Below are 23,317 nucleotides of genomic sequence, written 5' to 3' on the forward strand. Positions count from 1 at the left end.
ACTGTGAACAGTTAGTTCACAATTATTATCTACTATCTATTAGAAATATGGATTATAGTATAAAGATTAATTAATACTTGCACAAGTGGTTAATTTAGGGAAATATTTGAGATAATGCTGGAAAATTTAGTTTGGCGCCACTTCAAGGAGAGTCTTCATCTCCAGACTTTATCTTAGGCCTTGGAGAACCATTGAAGGTTCCTGAGGAGTAAATGGCACACTGCATCCCCTCTCTGTGTTTTAGGAAGATTTATCTGACCATACTATGAAGGAGAAACTAGGCACTAGGGATTTGCAATGGACTGGCTAGTTACTCTCCATTTTACTATAATTACTTCCCATCATAGATTACTTTATAAATAAATACACTTTTTACATATCTTTAATCAATTGGGTGACTGTTACACTTTCAAGTATAATTAATAAGTTTTTCAGAATTAAAGAGATTGACAATTGAAAACTCTAGTACAAAGATTAATCTGAAGTGTGTATTAACAGCCATTAGAGAACCAGAGTGTACAGTATTTAATGTCTAGTGAGTATGAGATAAAGAATGGTGTGTATGGAAAAGGGAAAGAGAGCACACACTTGAAAATAATGCTTATTATAATATATCTAAGGTAGAACAAACATGTATGTGTGGGTTTTTTTTAACCATACGTAAACACCATCCTTCAATTTGAAACACAATTCAAAACATTCCTAAAATATTAATGCTGACATTTGGATAAGGAAGACTTAATAGATACTCAGGATACAATGTTTGTTTTTTTTTTATTTTTTTAAGTAAAAATTTACTTTCACTTTCTAGGAAACACACTTAGGTTAGTTAGTTGGAGAAATATTAAAAGGGACCTTACAGCATAGCCCTGCTTTGGTTGTGTTCACATTACTGACTTTGTATGAGAGGTTCACCAGCTGTTTGACTGGCAGGAGCAGGAGCTTTCACTTCAGTAGTTTATAATTCCTGGCTATTCTAGGATAGTTTGCACTTCACCAAGCCTCAGACAGGTCAGGACATTTGGTAGGAGAAGGTTGAAAGACAAAAGCAGCAGGCCTTGGGTTCTCAGCCTTTTTAAAAACTATTAATAAATATATATTTTTTAAATTTAGTGGTTAGAGCTTTACTTAGTAATGTGCCTGTATTACATGTAGAGAGTATTCGTCAACCAAGAGGAGTTTTAAAATGTCAAAACCGGGAAAAGCTACTCTAAACCATGGCTTGGTTCCTGTTGATCTTAAAAGTGCAAAAGAGCCTCTACCACATCAAACTGTGATGAAGATATTTAGCATTAGCATCATTGCCCAAGGCCTCCCTTTTTGTCGAAGACGGGTAAGTCTCACACATTTGAAAAATATGAATGTTTATTTAAATGAAGTACTTTGGCCTCTTTCAGTGAAGAGATGCCTCAAATTTCAATTGATATTTAAAATTAAAACTGTCAATGCATTATGTAGCCAGTAAACACTTATGTAAGTGATAGTTTTATAATATGATATAGATCCTAGAAGATAGGGTTACCCAGTTCACCTTTTTGTCTCATTTATTTTTCATGAAATTAGAATCATGCAGATTTATCTAAAATTAGTAAATGTAAAAAGGTATATTTTGAAATACGTTGACAAATATTAACACTATAAATTTGTAGTTTTTATTTTGCATGAAAGGCAAAAAGTTGATGGTATTCTCCTTATACATGGGAAATATAGCTGAAATTTCATTCGTTAAAAGGTATTCCAAATCCTTAGGCTTCTTTGGCCTCTTAAGCTGTATTTTTTTTAATTGCTATTCCTTACATTTGAACTTAATAGGAACACTACTTTTTGCTGTTATATAAAATAAAAATAGCATGCTATTGTGTGGCAGTCACGATATGGTTTATATATAGACAATCCTGAACTCACAAACATTTTGTAGAACTTGTATGGTCTATTGGATGTTTCTCAGGATTACGTACTCCTCTCCCCCGTACAACAAGTTTTAACCCTATTAACATGAGCAATTTTTTGTATTTCCTGAGTTAATTGAAATTGCCAGTTTCATATTATTTATTAGAGTAATATATTTTTAGATCTAACATAGGTTTATTAGCCTGAAACAAACAAACAAACCACTGCTTGGGATTAAATGACTGTATTTGTGTATATCAACACTGTTAGGGTTCTATCTTTTTGTGCATTCCTTAAAGTTTTGTTTTGTTTTTAATCGATACATAATTGTATTGTACTTTTTCTTTTAGCTAAAGGGAAATATTCTATTAAATAGAATAATCCGTAACACTGGAAGAATATTTTTCCTCCTTAATAAAGAGAATCTTCTATTTGCTGGAACTTAACCTTCATAAAAACACATTTTCTAATTAGCTTAGTTCTTTTTGAGTAGTTTCCACTTCTACTCCAAACAAGTGGCAGCCATGTTGGAAAACTTTTGCATGAGGTTAAAATGTAATACAATTTAAACATCGAAAACAGAATACAAATATCCCCAGCACCCTCTTGTTTCTTTTGTACTTTACTGTTTTAAGAAAGTGTTTCTTTTATTTTGTCTGCTTTCACCTTATCATTTTAATGGCTTCTTCTGAATGAGGTCACTGCTCTGATTTGAGCATTTTACAGAGGCCTCTAATAGCTTTAAAGTCACTAATAGACTAATTTATTATCTTATAGCTCTGTAAAACAAAATACCAATAAAATAAATTTAAAAATTGAGAAAAAGAAGTGTAGGGCTTTTTAAAATTAAAGGGTTAAGATGTTAATCAAGTTAATTTTCTTTTTATTGAATATTTTTAATAAACTTAAATACATATGGGAGATTACCTCATTATGTTACAGTATATATTTCCTATCTTTGTCTTCTAACATAGACATTAAGTTTAAAAGGCATAGGAGAAGATTCTGTAAGATAAATTAATAGAGAACTGTAAGGCTTCCCTGAGGGCTTTCTGGGGTCACTATTTAATTTGACTTTTCTAGGTTACTGTGTTATGTTAAATTATAGTTACAGCCTTGCAGTTATAATTGCAGAATAAAACTAAATATTAAAAATGAAATTCGTACTAAAAAATTTTTAGAAGATATTTAAAAAACAAAATGAACACATTGAAGTTTAGCCTGCCTGCCAATAATTTACTATTGCATAACTCATTGACTCTGACTACTAGAAATATTAGAGGGATTGCGAAATTATATCCTTTCTTTCCTTTTTGCAAATGGTTAGTTGATTTACATTACATTTTCTTTGTTACTTTCACATTTTTCTTTATTAGAAATTTTAAAGATATTTTTAATATGTTATAATTGATAATATTTTGTAACTGACATATTGTATGACTTTTACGTTGGGTAGTTTTACTTTCTTTCAAGCAGATTGCTATACACATTGACAGCAAAGCACACAAAGCAAACACTCTTCTGTATTTTGCAGACCACTTTTTTCCAAGTCGTGAGCTGAATGTAATCTGTAGTTACTGCTTGTGAGACTATATGCAGTCTTGATCTATTAGGATTTGAAAGCATGGTATTCTCCTTCCAGTCATCATAGATACTGAATCAAGTTAATGTTTGCACAGTTAATATTTTGCACAAAATAAAAAAAAGTTTGAAAATAGTGGAAAAAGTTTTAAGATAGTAATAACTATAACTTCAATTTATATCTCTTCAAATATTTTCAGGAAATTAATTTACCTTACTATTAAGTGTAATATTAGTACTGGTAGTTAATGTATTATATAAATTATTCTAGTTGCTCATTTGAGATAATTTATAAGCATTGGATTTAATACTAACAACAGTAAATAAATAGCAACCTAACTATTAATCATTTACCTTCAAATGAAAATATTTTTAGGCCAGGCATGGTGGGTCACGCCTGTAATCCCAACACTTTGGGAGGCCAAGGTTGGAGGATTTCTTGAACCCAGGAGTTCGAGGTTACAGTGAGCTGTGATGGCGCCACTGCACTCCAGCTTGGGTGACAGAGACCTTGCCTCTGAATAAAAGCTAAAATTAGCAGAGAGAAAGAAAAAATGTTTTTAGTCTTAAAACTCATAATTTGTTCATGTTTTCTCAGATTTTCCTGGTCATAAGTATCAACTCAATACTTACTAAAAATAAGTTCTGCGCGTATTTCTTAGTATCAGAAAAATTTGGGAATATAATTTTTAACTAAAAAAAGCCTTGGTTGTCTTTTAAGGGAAGAGAAGTTTTACAGGAAAAAAATAATTTAACCTATAAATTAACTAGGTAAAGATATTTAAAATAACTAGTTATTTTATAGGTTATAGAAAAATAACTTTTTTATTTGAAATTAGAATTCCTAATTATAGTAATGTTATATTTCTTAAATCCTAAGATGCATTATTTTTTCACATTGTAAGCATATATGAAATAAGGATACATCTTGATGGCACTAGATAGCTTACCTAGCAACATTTTTTTCTTTCTAGTAATAAGAGAAATTATATTAAGATGCATCTTACGTCTAATAATTGCATGGTTTTTTGTTTTGCTTTTTGCAAGACAGTGTCTCACTCTGTCTCCCAGGCTGGAGTGTAGTGGCACCATCTCGGCTCACTGCAGCCTTCACCTCCTGGGCGTAAGAGATCCTCCCACCTCAGCCTCCCAAGCAACTGGGACTACAGGCGCACGCCACTGCACCTGGCTAATTTTTGTATTTTTGTAGAGATGGGGTTTCACCATGTTGCCTAGGCTGGTCTTGAACTCCTGGACTCAAACGTTTTATCTGCTCGCCTCAGCCTCCCAAGTGCTGGGACTACAGGCATGAGCCACCATGCCCGGCATAATGATTGTATGTTGAAAGAAAATAGACTTTTAATGTGTAAATTTCATCTCTTGACTCATTTTTTGTTTGTTTGTTTGGAGCACTTTCAAGCATTTAGAATACTCTCTTAAAATTATTCTTCAGTGTTACTATTTTAGTAGATATTTCCAAATGACATGCAATTGTTGGTTTATTTGGGACTTAAATATATCAGGTTTGACTGTGCTGGTTTACAGACAAATACTGTATTTAGAGGGCCTCATATATTCTTGAGTTTGTGTAGCATAGGCAGCAGCAACACAGGAGAGAATGGGCTAGAGCTTTGGTGGAAAGGGTGGTGCGCAGATAAAGGACAAGGATTTATGCATCTGAGACCCAGGAACTCAGGAAGTAGTGAGATAAACAACTGATGTTTCCAGTAGTTGAAAACAATTTCATAGTGATTATATTTCTATATCAAATTATATTCCAAATACCATACTTAAAATTATTTTTCTTTAAAATAAAAATAGAAATAAAAGTAGAATATTTGTGTGTCATTTGAAAAAGTATTACAGTCACGTCTTATGTATCGTCATCTTAAATCAGGAGTCCATATGCTTTTTCTGCAAAGGGCCAGTAAATGTTTTAGGCTTTGTGGACTGTGTAGTTGGCCTCTGTTGCACTCAGCTCTCTCTGCCTTTCTATCATGAAAGCAGCCACAGACAGTACTTAAACAAATACGCAGGACTGTGTTTTAATGAAATGTTATTTATAAAAACAGTGAAAAACAGGTTTTTACTGTTACAACAGTATTGTAGTAAACTAATTTTCTTTTGCATACAGCTTTTTGCTTATGTGTAAGTTTCATTTTATGGTGAGTTTTTAGAATGGGGTTCTGGAGCTTTAAGCCATTACTTTCCTTTATAAGACTCATTTTCTCTAATTCTTTTGTGTTTGTGGGAGGAAGAATTTTATTTTTGTGTATCTAGTTACTCTAAATTTATTTATTTATTTATTTATTTATTTTTGTTTTGTTTTGTTTTTATTTTGAGACAGAGTCTCACTCTGTCTCCCAGGCTGGTGCGATGTCAGCTCACTGCAACCTTCTCCTTCCAGGTTCAAGCGATTATCCTGCTGCAGCCTCCTGAGTAGCTGGGACTATAGGTGCCTATCACCACGCCCAGCTAATTTTTTTTTTTTTTCTTTTTGGTATTTTTAGTAAAGATAGGGTTTCACCATATTGGCCAGGCTGGTTTCGAACTCCTGACTGCAGTTGATCCACCTCCTTTGGTCTCCCAGAGGGCTGGGATTAGAGGTAGAGCCACCGTGCCTGGCCTAATCACTAGAATTTTAACATACTGCTTTTTATTACTTATCTTCTAAATGTATGGTAGAATAATGGTATTGATGATTTCCATCATTTTAAGAGCCAACTATGTATTCTAGGTACTCCTCAGCTACTTTTTATATTTTAATTTATTTAATCCTTAAATAGTTTAAATGTTAATGAAACAATATAAGTTTTATCTCCATTCAGTAGATGAGAAAACTGAGGCTCAGACAAGTTAATAACTCTCCCAGTTTTCCAGGCAGTTCGTAACGCTGGTATTTAATCTCAGGACTCTCTAATGCTGCAGGTACTAGCTCTTCTTTTACTATGCTCTGTAACATATACATTTATTTTCCTTATGAACTTAACACTTTTCAACTATTAGTATTTTGTAGAGTTAGTCTGAGGGCCTATTGCTGTTGACATTGCTTCTATGAGACAATACAAAGTTTCAAACAATTGACTTACAAATAATTTTTGTAGCACGGTCCCTTTATAAATTTAAAATTTTTTGTGTAATCTCTTTTAAGTTTTTTTTTGTTGTTTGTTTGTTTACTTATAAAGTTATCCCACAGATTATGTAACAGTTTTAGTCATGAAAAAACTGGAAATATTCAGACCGTATGAATGTTTGTCCTGTGTCTTTTTGTAAACTGAGGGGTGATACTTCAGGGTCCGGGGTCAGGCAACTGAGAACAGGGTACCTAACAGGTGACTATCCTCAAAAGACAATGCAGTACCATTCTCATTGGTTAATCAATTAGTATGTTTGACAATTATGACCAAAAAAAAAAAAAAAACACAGCACCTCTCAGCAATACTGCGTTAGGTTCAGGTTTTTCTTCATTGTTCAGTTGTTCATGATAATAATCAAGCCTGCATTCAAAATTTTAGTCTTCTCATTCAGACATAACCTAATTTGTTGTTTTTGTATGTATAAACTTCAGTTAGTTCAAGGGGTGTGTAATTTTAATCTATTATGCTCCTGTAGTAGACTGTTGAGTTCGTTAGAACCTTTCAGCAAGGTCTGCTAGGATTAGTAAACAGTCGTGCTGCTTTTGTTTCAGAAAATAACATCTCTAATTATTCTACAATAAAATTTTCATTAATATGAAGATTTTGTACATACCCAGAACACTGACCATCATAAGCTCTGTTGGTAAAGCAAATTTGGGAATTATTACCCTCTCAAATTTGGTAATTTAATGTCCTCCAAAGTCTGAGTTCAATGGCTATATAATGAATTTTTATTTCCCTCCAATATTTAATATCTTTTACTTCTCTTCATAAAGCTGTTAGACATGTTAAATATATAATGTAGAAAAGACACTTGTCTTTACAGTTTCCTAAATTATTAGTAATCTCACTGGTCAGAAATAACCACAATGAGGATTTTAAGCATATCATTTTTAAAATAAAACTGTCACCTTAATTCATTTTTAATATACTGCTAGTATTTTCCCATGGCTGTAGGTATTCAAAAGTGTATAATCTGCCATATAAATATATCATATTTTTCACTATTGTTGATTTAGATTGTGACCTACTTTGAACATTGTTACACACAAATTTAACCACATCACTGTACACAGATTTCTAGAATTAGTTTTATTGGGTCAAGGAGTATGAACTTCCTTAAATTCTTGAAAAATATTATTAAATTTTTTCAGAAAAAATTGTATCAGTTCAAAAACAACATGGGGTTTCTAATGTTGTTACAAGACAAATTATAGTTTAAAGAACATTTATTCTTATGGCAAAGTTCTGTGGACTTTACTTAGCTGATACTGTATCATTATACTTCCATGTTTGTTTTTCTAGGTTTTCTATGAACTGAATTTTCATTTTGAGAAAATAACAGTATGTGCTTTTACTTAAGGCCTCTTTTTTTAATTAATTTATTATTATTATTATACTTTAAGTTCTAGGGTACATGTGCATAACGTGCAGGTTTGTTACATATGTATACTTGTGCCATGTTGGTGTGCTGCACCCATCAACTTGTCAGCACCCATCAACTCGTCATTTACATCAGGTATAACTCCCAATGCAATCCCTCCCCACTACGCCCTCCCCATGATAGGCCCCGGTGTGTGATGTCCCCCTTCCCAAGTCCAAGTGATCTCATTGTTCAGTTCCCACCTATGAGTGAGAACATGCGGTGTTTGGTTTTCTGTTCTTGTGATAGTTTGCTAAGAATGATGGTTTCCAGCTGCATCCATGTCCCTACAAAGGACACAAACTCATCCTTTTTTATGGCTGCATAGTATTCCATGGTGTATATGTGCCACATTTTCTTAATCCAGTCTGTCACTGATGGACATTTGGGTTGATTCCAAGTCTTTGCTATTGTGAATAGTGCCGCAGTAAACATACATGTGCATGTGTCTTTAGAGCAGCATGATTTATAATCCTTTGGGTATATACCCAGTAATGGGATGGCTGGGTCATATGGTACCTCTAGTTCTAGATCCTTGAGGAATCGCCATACTGTTTTCCATAATGGTTGAACTAGTTTACAATCCCACCAAGGCCTCATAAGGAAAATATATCAATTGATTAAAAAATTATTTGTCACTCATAGTAATGATATTTTTTATTCTTATAGGAGATAATATTTGCCATAGACTTGTCACCTATATTATTTTCAACTGTAATTTTCTTCAATTATTCTCATGGTTTTAAAACTGTGATCTGTGTTTTTATCTAAATAGATGACCCACATGTATGATTTGATAATTTATTATTGATTCAACGTATTTTTTATACGGCGAGTCTTCTTATGGTTGTCTCAGTTTTTGTCACATTAGATTATACTTTTACATTTCTGAATTTTAGCGTGGTATCTTTACAGTGTAAGTGACAACCTCTCCCAAAGTATATAGCTATTAATAATCTCTACTGTAAGAGTACTTCTCATGCTAGCAGGAGCAGCTGCCAGAAATACTTGCCTGTTTCATATAGCACTGTTACTTAGCATTACATTTCTGTCATAGCTTTGTCATTTAGCCCCAATCCTGGTTTGCCTTAAAAACAAAACAAAATTCTAGTCTAGCTATGATTAATTCTCATTTAAAATAGTTGTAGCAAGTCTCCTCTTCTAAAATGCCTTGATGACTAAAAGGGATTTCATGAAACTCAACATCACTTTCATAGAACTCTTAGCCAAGTAAAAATATATTGATACCTCCTTAACATACAGAAATGTAAAACCTTTTAAAAGCCAGCATCATCCCCTCCTCTCCTGCAAGTAGTCTATTTGGTATCTACTGGTTACATTTATGCCTCTGTTTTTCTATATCCTTTCCATGACTTCATGGTCCAGCTTACCTCTCTCTTGAAACCTCCCTTCTGGCACTGATTTCATCCACTGTTGTCCTCATCCATTAAATGAAACATATTGCAATTATTGCTGTTATCTTTGGTCCCTAGGCATACTATATGGGCTGCTCAATGATGTTATATGACAACTTAGTATAGATACCTCGTTGGTTAGGTTATAAACTCTTATAATTCAGAGGTTATTTTTAATACCTTTTTATGCTTCCAGAGATATTTAGGAGAAAGTTAGTATAAATATTTGTATGGCTGATTCATTGAAGTGTCTGTTAAACTTGGAAAAATCTTTAAGGAATTTTTGTGCTGTAAGAATGTGGCATGTTTTTGTTTACTAAATGTTTTTAAATGACTGTGCAGCTGTGATTTTGAATATTTCATTTTCTAAATTTAACGAAACTCAGATACAGTTTGACACTTAATTTTAAAAGTAATTACTGCTTACTAATTTTGAAAATGAAAAAGAAACACACACAGTATAGTTATTTAGGTGGTACTTTTGGCAGTCTAGATTAGCTCCTAAATATCAGAAAATGCTAAAATAGAGAAAAAAATATAGTACTTTGAAGAGAAGAAAGAATAGGGGTGGTGGTATGAACAGATTTAGAGAGGGAATTTGATAGGGTACCTGTTTTGTGGTGGGGGTTTTTTTATTTTGTTTTTGTTTGTTTGTTTGAGTGAGGAAACTAAAATGTGGCTTTCTAAGCTTCTCTTCCTTGCATATATCTTCCATTGGTACTTGGAAAATATAAGCATTTCTGGATCCTTTGATGTTTTTTATGGTCACTACTTACTTTATCAATAAAGGCATTAATTACTGTTAGTTACCACATATCAGATCATTCTATTTCAGATCCTTTGGTCTTTTTCTCTTTAAGAATGTTTCACACATCATGCATCATCATGAGTAAGCAATATAATTGTCAGTTTTCTTTGCATTCTCTGTGTTGTGCCAGCCACCGGCTATAAATAAGATGATGATCCCCCATGCCCGTGCACAAATGAAGTCACAGTGATAAAACTAGAAACAAACCATTATAGTACAAAATAATAATTGCTTAAATGGACCTACATACAAAGTACTGTGGGGGTATGAGGAGGCACCCAGAGCTCAATATGAGTGGTTCAGGAAGGGCTTCACAGTAACCTTGAATTAAAACATGAAGATGTTTGCTAAGTAGGTGATCAGAGGACTGATAGAGGGAACTTGTATCATTGCTTGGGATCATGACTTATGTTTTTTCATATTAATTATACTGCTGCAAATCACATTTGTCATCAATTTATTAATGTTAATGTCAGCTAAAAAAATATGTGTTGAGCACCTAGAGTGGAGAACTTTCCTAGAACCTGGAGATATAACAGTGAACTTGACAGACAAAGGCCATGCCCTCATGGAGCTTAGATTCTAGTTTAGGGAGACAGAAAATAAATACTACTGTTAATATTTTGATGACAATAAAATAGGGTAATAAAATAGAGTCTGATTTGGTATGTAGAAGAGGCACTAATCTAGTTACTTTCTATACATAAACTCATTTAATCCTTAAAATCACCCTGTGGAGTATGTTGTATTATACCTGTTACACATAAGGAATCTCAGGCCGAGGAAGGTTCTTGCCCCTTAGCTGGTAAGTAATGTGGCTGGGACACTAATTCAAGCAATCTTATTCCAGCATCACAGCCACTGCAGTATACGGATCTGGAGTAGGGATTTGTTGAACAGCCCCTTAGTGTCTATATGTTTTAAGGGTTAACTTTTGCCATATAATCTTGGAATTTTAAATGTATAATTCTCACCTTTCCCAACAATTTATGATGTTCTCAATATCTAATTACTGATAATACTGCCTTCTATATGTTTTTGTCATCAGATGATGTTTTAGTATTGGGTTGTGCCTGAGTTGACAGATATGAGTACAAAGCGACTTAGCACATGATTTGTAAATCTGTAATTACACTATGGAAACAATTCCTATGAATTTGTCTTTTATGTAACAAATTTTTAATTAGGTAACGATTTGTATAATTTTGACATCAAAGGGCAAGGCTATTTAAATTTGTAAATTTAAACTAAGTTATGTTTTACAGAAACTAACTTAATGTTAAGGCTTGTAATATAGAAGACAGATGAAAAATATGCTAAAAATAAACTTGGAACTAAGCTCCTGGCAAGGTAAACAAGTGTGAAATAAGTCCACAGTCCCTTGTCTGCAAAGTAGAAATCCAGCATGCTCTGAAAACTAGAAATTTAAAAATAAAGGTAGCAAAACCTAACCCAAACTAACATAAAACAATCACCTTTATTATCTATCTAAATATTCATATATTTTGCTGGAGAAATATTAATGTGTGATATACTGGAAGTGTTCTGTAATAAACAGTATATGCACTCTGTTACCTTTCTACAATTCAGAATATTCTGAATTTAGGAACACAGCTGTCTCCAAAAGCATGGAACTAAATCCAGAGACCTTAGAGTTTTACAACTGTCACCCACTCATAAAAAACGGAACACACTTTGAAATGTTACAGTAGTCTGAGCTTTATCTTAAGTCTCTGAGTACATGTATATTAAATATTTTAAAACATACATATATAGATGAGTACCTAAAGTTTATTAACCTAATTATAGGCTATTATAACCACATAATACAATGATAGTTTGGAGCTTTTATATTACTTTTCTTCAGTGATTAAAATACAGCTCATGCTAATAGACATTCTTTAAATGAGGGTAGAGAACCTCAACCACATTTTTTTTAATTGTCCCAGTACTTTCATGGGAAATTAACACCACAAAATTAATTTTAATCTGCTGATATTTAGTATGCATACTGTGTGTGTTGCTACTGTTACAAAGATGAATAAGACAGCACACCTTTCTCTTAAGTAATCCACAAACGCCTTCATGTCTCTTACAGACTTGTCTCATCATCCACATTTCATGGTCACATATCAAAATTAGATGAACATAGCTTAATTAATTTATTCAACAAATAAGCATCTACTAATAGCCAGGCCCAGTTCTAGGCACTTGGGATACATTAGTGAACAAAATGGGAAAAAAAGTCCTTTCAATGTTTTAGTGGTCCTGAGAAGTCCTCCAAGGCATAAGACAGTTTGTGCCAACATATAGTGTGTCATCAGGCTCCTTTATTAAATTATACACTTTTCATTCCTAAATCATTTGGTGATAATTTGTATTATAGTTTTTTCATATGTATATATAACTACATACATGTACATGCAATTTACCTGATTTGATAGAATTATGTTAGTGGCCTTATTGAAATATATAATCTGCCAGTTTTCAAATACTGTTAGATAGTATCTATTACAAACAAAATATTATTTTGATGCTCTGAAAGGATAAATAGGATTCCACTTAACTCCTTTTTTAAATATTTTTGCAAAACAATTTTCTTTTGGTGTTTTTAATAATTCTATCAAGCACAGCCTAGTGATTTCTTTCTGAATTATTCCTGGATCAGAATTAGACTTCTTGCCTTTTTCCATGCCACTATGGAAGTTTGCATAAACTAACATGTATCTCACATATAAATTAGTTATGTAATGGTAGATAAAATTTATGGTATATATATTTGTGTTATATTTGTTATATTTTGGTAAAAATAACGGTAGATATAATTTAAAATTTTTTAATATGATGTTAATTTTACTATAGAAATAGTAGTGGAAAGGCCCAGCATTTTTGGTAAATGACATTCTAAATGTTAGCAGTTTCAATTCAGTTATTTCCTTTCACAACTACCTGTTGATGCAGCACATCTCTTATTTATATGTATACTATTTTATTCCTAAAATATCAAGGGTAAAATTATTAAAGTAGGGTTTTTTAAAGTCAATATCTTAGATTAATAAAGTTTTCTTTTGTGACTTTGATAGTGTCTTATGTTTATATATTTATAAACTTCATTGCAATTTAGGAATGGGGGAAGCAGTGAGTCTTTCTCAAATATTAATACTGGTTTTGTAATTCTGTTTTTCTATACTGAATATTTTTCAGAGCTATTGAACCACAAAATAGCAGGCTTTTCTTCTTAGGAGAGCCATCATTTCTCAAACGTACATCTTACTACATTGGCATTATTTGCATATTTGTTTTTCTTTGAGAGAGAGAATAGTTGAAAGTGGCCATTGAGTGTCGCAACTCCAAATGTAGATAATGCTAAAAACATTGCAGTGATTCACTATACATGTAAGATTTTGATATAATTAACTTGAAACATTAATTTTATGGTGGAATTCCATGTATGCATTCTTTAGGAATTTGCTCACAACTAAATCAAGACTTTTAAGTTGAACTTTCTTCCTCAAGTAAATGTAGCACTTCCCACCCCACACATAAAAAAGACAGAAAAGGTTAAATATTTATCCCAAAAGCACATGGCTAATTAGCCATTTGTTTATGATTATTTTATGGTATCCTCATATAATGATGGGAAAATCTGTTTTGAGGATTTGAGAAAATTTATGGTAATGTTGAATGGAATTTTCTTAAATTTCTTCTCCTTTGCTAGTCTTGAACATGAAAATTGAAACTTATGAGCTATTTAATTACATTTTTATGTGTGGGTGATTTCATGTAGTTCACTTGGGAACAATTTCAGCTTAAACAGCTTTTCAGTAATCCATAGAAATCTCTACATTATCACTTTAGATTTTAAAATGTCATTGTTGCTACTAATATGAACATGTAGGGGCAGTATAGTACTGTTTTTGTAAATCTTGTCTGAATTTGTGAGTTTTAAAAATCTGTGTTACAGTTAGAAGTTTGTTCTTCTGTAAGATAACATAACTATATCTTGCTTTTTTAAAGAATGGTTAGTACTACTTCATTAAGTTGGAACTATTCTTTCGGTTCGTGTTCTTACGTGTATTACACAAAATCTCTTATATTATGAAAGCTCTTGGCCCTGATTTATATATGAAGTCAAGGAATATGTTTAGTTAAAAGGAAAAATGCATTTTTATTGTCTGACAATAAAAATGAGAATAAATGAATTCATAAAAATCTGAAAATACCAAGATCAGTGAGTTTTGCTCTTACTCTGTGTCATTCTTTCAAAATGAATGTTAATGAGAATTTATAGTCATAATTTTTCAATATGACAAGTGAACAAAACTGAGATTAACTAACAGTCTTATTTTTAAGATTCTTTAATTGGCACATCTTTTTTTCAGTATCAAAATGGTTAAGGTTATTACAAACTGTATTACAAAATATAGTAACCTTTCCCCCAACTTAATATTTAAAAGAAGACAACTGAGCAGTTATCTCTTCCATGTATGTATTCACTTTATTCAACACCTCCTATGAACCACGGACTGCTTTAGGCATTTAGAGTACAACAGTGAACAAAACATCCAAGCCATCACCCTCGTGGAGTTCATATCAGAAAAGCAGAGTGCCTAAGAGCATGGACTGTAGAGTCAGTTGGACCTGGGTTTAAGTTCTTTGTTCTACCACTTACTAAGCCTCATCTGTGAAATGGAGCTAATAATAGTACCTTTTACAGTGGGTTGTTGTAAGGATAAAATGAAATAACCCATGGAAGGCATGGTTATGTACAAGAGTTCTGTAACTATTATGAAGCCCTCATAAGACATTTTTAGATGTGTTGGTAAAAATTACAATTAATTCTCCTGATGTAATAGTACTTATGATAGAGATTTTGAGTATTTTTTTCATTTTTAGTTTCTTCGAGTAGTGAAAGAAGATGCATGGCGCAAATTTTGAATAATTTTTCTTAAACAGTTTCCTGAGTGACTTTTAATCTTCTCTAAGTGGAAAGATGCTGCACATAAAAAGTTAATGTGATTTGGTTCTACTTACATTATGTAGATTCATTCAGTGTGACTATCATATATGTAAAAATTAACCCCATTATGTCTCCCTACATGAAGAAAATTATGTGTGACGTCTTGGTATTTTGTTTGGAGATTCTCAGATGTTCAGAGTAAATGTGTTGGTTTCAAATGTCATTAAATTGGAATTTTAAAAGTCGCTATATAAGAATTAAAAATATGTTTTATTGATTTACATATTATGTTAGCTGCTAAAATGTCTAGTATATAGTTTCCATTATAATTTTAAGTCCTGGCACCATTTTCCTACTGAAGCCCCCAAATTTGGTAATTAAGAAATGGAACATACTTTTTAACAAATTTGAAAACTATCTTGTCAAAATGGTACCTGATATATTATTACTACATAAGAATTGAGACTTAAAACATTTAAAGAACTGATTCACGAATTTTAACAAAAATACTTGGAAAATTAGACCTTTCTTTAGTACCCTGTGCTTCTCTTGGTTCTTGTTATTTCTGTGTTATACAGAAATTCCATATTTCACACACACATGCATGCATCCACACACACAGGCATCCCGCACACATAGAAATAAAATTCTAACAACCCCCTACCTCTATTTAATAGCTTACCAGCTATGTTCATGCTACAACTGCTTCATTGAAGGGAAGTGCTGTTCTGCTGTTTTCATATTAGCTTTGTTATCATGCAGTATTTTTCAGCTGCTCATGCTCATTACCATACAGCTGGTATGTAGAGAAGAGAAGGAAGCAGGCAGAAGTTGTAATGTCTACAAGAATAAGAAGCTCTCTTGCAGATGGGGTGCTGGCAGATGGGGCATGTGTTTGAACAGGTTTTACTAATAACAGAGTGCATTAAAAATCATTCTGAGAAAGTCTAAGGTCAGTGCCATGAATTTAGAGCTTGAGAGGTTGTTCAGCTTTTTTGTAGACCTTTTTAGAATATTGATCGACTCTTACCAAAAAAAGTAATAAATGGCAAACCATACCTCCTCCAAAAAAAATCTTACCAGTTTTTTTCTTGTTTATGTTATATTAGTATGTTTTTTCTTTAGTATAATTTTAAAAGCGTTAATACTGTGACCTGGTATCGTTCATCAACTCGTGTTGTTGTAGTCTTAAATATATTTACTTAAAATGTCTACATCTATATACAAAAGTGTAGATGCTTTGTGAAAATGGTAATAACATTCTTCAGTTTCCATATATTAGAATATTCATTAGAAAGTGAAAACTAAAGATTTAGATATCGATATGTATAGTGTTGACTATGTTGAATTAGTGTTGACTATGTTGAATATTAAGTCGAGGAGTGTTTTATCTGCATTCAAGGTTAGAAGTGAATGGTATGCCCAGAAATGTTTCTGTTGTTAAAAATATTTCTTGCATATTTTGCATATTCACAAAACCAAAGTGAATGAAGTATAATTAAAATAACTGTCATTTTTATTAAAGTATTTTAGTAGGATCTTAGTCTTTTTGGCCCTTTTTTATTAACTATAGTGTTTCTTGATACATCCTCTCTCAATGGGAGATGCTAATGAAAAGCAACTGAAGCAAAATAAAGCTAGGCAATTTCGTGTAACATAGGTAGTATTCAATTTAATTTTAAAGGAAATAGAACTTGTTCTTTTCATAAAGATTAAAATGTGAATATATATAATATATATGAAACATATACAAGTATAGCTAGTTTTTTTTTAATACTTTAAGTTCTAAGGTACATGTGTACAACGTGCAGGTTTGTTACATATGTATACATGTGCCATGTTGGTTTGCTGCACCCATTAACTTGTCATTTACATTAGGTATTTCTCCTAATGCTATCCTTCCCCCATACCCCCACCCCACGACAGGCCCCAGTGTGTGATGTTCCCCGTCCTGTGTCCAAGTGATCTCATTGTTCAATTCCCACCTATAAGTGAGAACATGCGGTGTTTCGTTTTCTGTCCTTGCGATAGTTTGCTCAGAATGATGGTTTCCAGCTTCATCCATGTCTCTTCAAAGGACATGAACTCATCCTTTTTATGGCTGCATAGTATTCCATGGTGTACATTTGCCACGTTTTCTTAATCCAGTCTATCATTGATGGACATTTGGGTTGGTTCCAAGTCTTTGCTATTGTGAATAATGCCGCAATAAACATACGTTTGCATGTGTCTTTATTGTAGCATGATTTATAATCCATTGTGTATATACCCAGTAATGGGATTGCTGGGTCAAATGGTATTTCTAGTTCTAGATCCTTGAGGAATCGCCACATTGTCTTCCAAAATGGTTGAACTAGTTTATAGTCCTACCAACAGTGTAAAAGCATTCCTGTTTCTCCACATCCTCTCCAGCACCTGTTGTTTCCTGACTTTTTAATGATCGCCATTCTAACTGGTGTGGGATGGTATCTCATTGTGGTTTTGATTTGCATTTAGTTTTTAAAGCTAATATAAGTTACAACACTTTTGGTAACTCAGAAACTCATGCTTCAGATTTCTTGTCAGTAAAATGGAGGTACAAAATATTGCCTGTGAAGTTAATAACTATGAATAAATAAAATGATTTTAATGAGATCTGTGGGAAGTGGTGTACTTTAACAAACATTACTAGAACTGTGTATTCCTTTTAATAGTGAAAGTTTAGATTCTGTTGGGCATTTTAAAGGTACAGAAGTTCTAAACTGTAAAGTTGCATTTTTATTGCACATCAAACTTATTTTCTTCCAATTTAATTTGTATTTGGACTGTATAACTGATAAATATCTAGAAATACTTTTATGACTTTTCCCTGAGGGGGGGAATATATTAAGTATTATAAACAATATACAATATAATTATAAAATGAGAAACCTGTAAAATGTATTGTTCACCTACATCATTTCTTATTTAGAAAATAAGAAAATTGTGTTTTTAAAATTGTGTTGAAAATTAACAATTTTCTATTATTTCTGTAGTTCTGCCATTGTTGATCAGAGTATGTCTTAAGTTGCTAATTATCTCATATAAATATTTTTTGTTGGTACCCTACTCTATGCAGAAATTATGTGAGGAGCTGAGATACAACAAGAATCAAAATACTGCCCTAATAGAACTTACAGTCTATTGGAGAAGATAGACACATATTTAGTGTGCTCACACTGTAACAAGGTGTTGGCTTCAAGCACTGGGAAATCAGAGATAGCCTATATACAGATAATTCACATATTTTCATTTCCAACCCAGACCTTTCTTCTGGGCCAGAACCAGTTGGAGCATGAGATTTGGATACCTGGTTATCTCCAAGATATCTCAAGATCCTCCTCACCACTGGTCCCCAGAAAACAAAAATAACCAACTAACATAGTCATTGTTATCCAGTTGCACAAGTGAGAAAATAGGTGTTATCTTTGATACCTTCCTCTTTTTTACTTGCCATGCATGACCCATTTGTGTGGGTCATCCTATCAGTTTGATGTCCTAAATGTCTCTTAACCGCCCACTCCTATGCATCTCTGTTTCTACCTAGCTAATCAAAGCCATCATTATCTCTTGCCTGGTCTTGCGGAATAACTTCCTCACACAGTCTCTCCACATCTACTCTCAAATCACTGCCATTCTATCTATTTTCAACATTACACTCTGAATGATTTTTTTCAAGAAATACATCTGATTATGTCTTTTTCTTAACTAATATCCAGCATTAGCTTTTCATTACTCTTATGGTAAAACCCAAAATCCTTTGAGGTCTTAGGTAATCTCTCCCTTGTCTACTTCTTCAGCCTCATCTTACACCTGCCATACTACCTCTAGCTATAGGTGGTTACCCCTCCCTGCCCCAAACCTAGCTCAGTCATTTATTCAGAGAGAAGATGCCTTCTCTGAACCTACAGACTAGGTGAAAAACCTTAACATTCTTAACACTCTTTGAACACTGCAGCATTTACCATAGTTGCAGTTTTGCTTTGTTTTGTCTCATTATCTTGCCCACTATGCTGTGAACTCCAGCCATGAGACAGACACAAGACTTAGTTTAGCTTATGTTAGGCAACTAAATGACTATTATATTGAATGAATGAGAGTGTCTGTGGCAGACTAAGATAACCATATAAATCTGCATTTGTTATAATTATGTATCCTAGGTAGAATATAATTGTAGAGATACTTGAGACAATAAAGTATAGGATAGAATCACAGAGATACATATGTATCAATACAGATGTTCACTGCTAGGAATGATAACCACACATGGATCAAGTGGACAATTATTAAAGATGGATTGGCTCTTAAAAAGGCCTTATGTAATGAAGTTAAGAAACAGGGCCCAAACGATAGCCACATATTAAAAAGCATGTGCTCTATATATTCAGATGGAAAATCCTGTGAATATGTTACTACTCAGTAAGTCAAGTATTTTAAGGCTGTGTACTAAAAGAATTTTCAATGAAGAAGTCATAGTCCCTTGTTAAGTGTATTTGGGTTGGAGTAATCAACAAAGAGCATTTGAAGCAGTTTCTTTCGTAAATGTTATGATACATAACTTTTGTCAGTTTTCCATAGAGTTCAAATCATTTTGGTAAGGGGGAAAAAACCTAGTATCTTTCTTGAAAGCACAGTCCATTGGAGATCCTTTGATGTTTGTGTTTTCAGCTCTGTTTCATTATTTCCTATTTTAGGAAAATAAAGCATAGGACATGAGAAGGAGAGTAAGATACAGAAGTCCTGAGAGGGTTTGGGAAAAGGAAGTAAAACCCATGTCTTGTGTTTCTTCCAGTATGCCCACTGATGACTGCCTGGCGTCACTATAATGTCACAGATTATGAGAGCAGTTCTTAACCAAGTGGAGCCACTGACAGTAGTATATTAACTTGTCGTCAAGCTGCTCCTGGTGAATTCCCAGAAATAAAGTGTATCACAGTACACAATTAGCTGCATAGTCTGTCTCTTCTTTCTGTGAGTCTGCAGTGGCTCTAGTGTGGATTTCATATGCACATCACACATTTGCATACTGAAATAGCTAAGAAAACATCTTAGAGATATTTAAACTGCCAGTATTTCTTGCTTTGTATATAGAGAACTCTATTTTTATTTTTTTGTAAACTGAAGACCAAGACTTCCTTAGGTTCAAATCGCATCTACCTTAAGTGACCTTGGGGGTCACTTAAAACTGTGTGCCTCTTTCCTCATCCGTAAAATAGAGACAATAATAGTACCTTCTGCAGAAAGTTGTTAACCCATTTCATTGAGTTAATGTAAGAAAAACACCTAGGAAGAGTGCCTGACATATAGTGAGTTTCCTTCCCTGTATACATTGTATTCTTAAGAAAACATCTTTTTGAAAAGGAGTTGCTTATACAAACTGGAATAAAGTTTGCAGCATCTTTGATAGTGGACACTGAAAGAGCATTCAGGTCAGTTTAAAATCTAGTGTTTATTTTTCCTTTATACGTTTGGTTTAAAATATTGCCATGTGCATTTCTTGAAAATATTATCTCTTCCTCTTTCTAGTTGTACATACTGTCGTACAAATTAAGCAGTTTCACTTATTAGTCAAATGGATTTGTCATTTTTTATTGACTTGCCTGTCCTTCCCTCCTGAGTTGGGAGTGCTTTCGGGATAGATACTACATCTTGCTCAATTTTTGCATCTTTTTTGCTTAGTGCTTGGCTTTTAGTAACCCTGGACAAATATTTCTAAAATGTGGTAGATCTAGATCTAAAAATATAACATTTGAATCACTGCTTAATTTTTTCTTCCTCTTGTTTTATTGTTTAGAAAATGGAGAATCATTATATGACTCAGGATTCATTTGGATGAGATTGATAATATAATGGAATTTGGAGTTAGAGGCTCACATGAATTGCTCTCAGTCACTAGCTTTTTCTGTGCTACTATATATAATACACAGATATTGTGAATCTCACAAAGTTAAAGTGTTTGAAATGAATGGATTGGTAGGGGGTAAGTTACATCTTAGTCTAACAAAATCTGTATTGCAATGGTTTAATAAAAGTCAGGTGACTAAAAATATCTTAGAAAATATCACTTAATTTTAATCTTTGCTGTTTATGTTGTGATCGTGATGATTAACATGTCTTCATTTAACTTCTCTTGAAAACTATTCCAAGTTGTTTTTTGTTTTTTTTTTTTTTGAGACGGAGCTTTGCTCTGTCGTCCAGGCTGCAGTGCAGTGGGCACGATCTCGGCTCACTGCATCCTCTGCCTCCTGGGTTTGAGCAATTCTCTGCATCAGCCTCCCAAGTAGCTGAGATTACAGGCACCCACCACCATGCCTGGCTAATTTTTTTTGTATTTTTAGTAGAGATGGGGTTTTATCATCTTGGCCAGGCCGATCTTGAACTCCTGACCTTGTGATCCACGTGCCTTGGCCTCCCAAAGTTATGGGATTATAGGCATGAGCCACTGCACCCGGCCCTAAGTTCTTTTTTAATATGCTGTGTTGTCTGTTGATGGAATAACTTTAAAGCAAAGGTTTAAAATGAAGAAAGGAATGTGTGTGTCTTTATCTCATGAACTAAAAGATATTGAAATTTTAAGAATACACTAAAGTTCAGCATCCTTTTGCTAGCTTTGAATTTATATTCTTTTGGTAGATTTAGACTATTCCTCATAGAATTTTTTCATATTGTGTAATTATGAACATACATCAAGTCATAAACTTAGATTTTAAGGAACCTAAGATTTAGCTTTAAAAAGTGATCTCAATTTACCATGTCGCAGTTCTTAACAGACCACAGCTATATGCACTTGTTCCGATCCAGAGCAGTTCCTAATTTTAATTATAATTCATATTTGTTTAGTAGTCATCATTCCATCATTACATACTCTGCCTTCATGCAACTGGTGGGAAACTAACGATATTCATTCCACATAAAGGAGTTTTTAGAATCATATATTAAATGTGACAAACTTTCTTTTTTCTTTTCTTGTCCTTTTCTTTTTTTTTCTTTTTTCTTTTTTTCTGTTCAGTTCTGTTCTTTTTTTTGAGATGGAGTCTAGCTCTGTCGCCCAGGCTGGATTGCAGTGGTGCAATCTCGGCTCACTGCAACCTCCACCTCCCGAGTTCAAGCAATTCTCCTGCTTCAGCCTCCCGAGTAGCTGGGATTACAGGTGTGCACCACCATACCTGGCTAAGTTTTGTATTTTTAGTAGAGTCGGGGTTTCACTGTGTTGGCCAGGATGGTCTCAAACTCCTGACCTCAAGTGGTCCACCTGCCTCGGCCTCCCAGAATGCTGAGATTACAGGCGTGAGCCACCATGCCTGGCAAAAGTTAGTTTTCAAACATTTAGAGGTCTCAAGTATTTATAGGTAAATATTTTTTAAATCATGTGCTAAAATGAATTTTAAGAAAGTAAATCTGTAAATAAAATATTTCTATGAGAAGAATGTTGAGAAGATAGCAGAGTGCTTCTATCAGTCTTACAGTTCACTGCACATAAAAGAAGTATACATTAGATACCTTTTCAAGTTAAGTTGTCTTGAAAATATTTACTGAACCTTCAAAGTCTTTTGGAATCTCCTAAACAGGTAGGAAATCATGTAAGTATTTACTAGTCATAGAATTCTTGATGTTTTTTTAAAGCAAATAATGCAATTTGTTGAAGTATATATATGTATATAGGAATTGCTTTAAAATGTAAATTAATGTTTTAAAAATGAATAGAATCCTCTTTTTAAAATGTAGTGGGCACCTGATTACTGTGTTCTTCCCTATTCACTTGACAGCCATGTCAAACACTTGAATACTTAAAGAGCAAGCAAGCTACATAAAAGCAAAGAATTGATGAAAGATCACCATGAGGCACACTTTCTAGAGCAAGAACCCAGTGTTATTTTTGTTTCTCACTGGCCTAGCACCAAAACAAAATAGGTACTCAATAAATATTTTCCAATTAGTGAAATCAGTTTGAATTCACAGACTTTGATTCATAATTAGAGTTTTAAAAGATTGGTTCAAGTTGTGCCTTATCATTTTGAATTCTTCTGGAAAATTAGTAAGATGCTTGATGAGAAGGGATGCCTGTATTTTAAAAAGTTCAGTAAG

At 33.2% G+C, this 23,317-nt stretch overlaps 1 protein-coding gene across 4 annotated transcripts in view; it reads left to right on the forward strand.

Annotated features, from left to right (window-relative positions):
* The window catches only part of LOC105463486 (F-box and WD repeat domain containing 7), a 210,782-nt gene that overhangs the window by 148,018 nt on the left and 39,447 nt on the right, over positions 1-23,317 (forward strand). The window contains exon 2 of one of the 4 annotated variants that reach the window (XM_071092926.1): positions 1,156-1,333. The exons of the other annotated variants lie outside the window; for them this stretch is intronic. Within the exon in view, the coding sequence (XP_070949027.1) occupies positions 1,156-1,333 (178 nt within the window). The remainder of the gene's footprint in view (positions 1-1,155; positions 1,334-23,317) is intronic. 4 annotated transcript variants of the gene reach the window in all.

This window comes from Macaca nemestrina, chromosome 3, assembly GCF_043159975.1.
Source record: "Macaca nemestrina isolate mMacNem1 chromosome 3, mMacNem.hap1, whole genome shotgun sequence".
In the NCBI taxonomy this organism is placed as follows: Eukaryota; Metazoa; Chordata; class Mammalia; order Primates; family Cercopithecidae; genus Macaca; species Macaca nemestrina.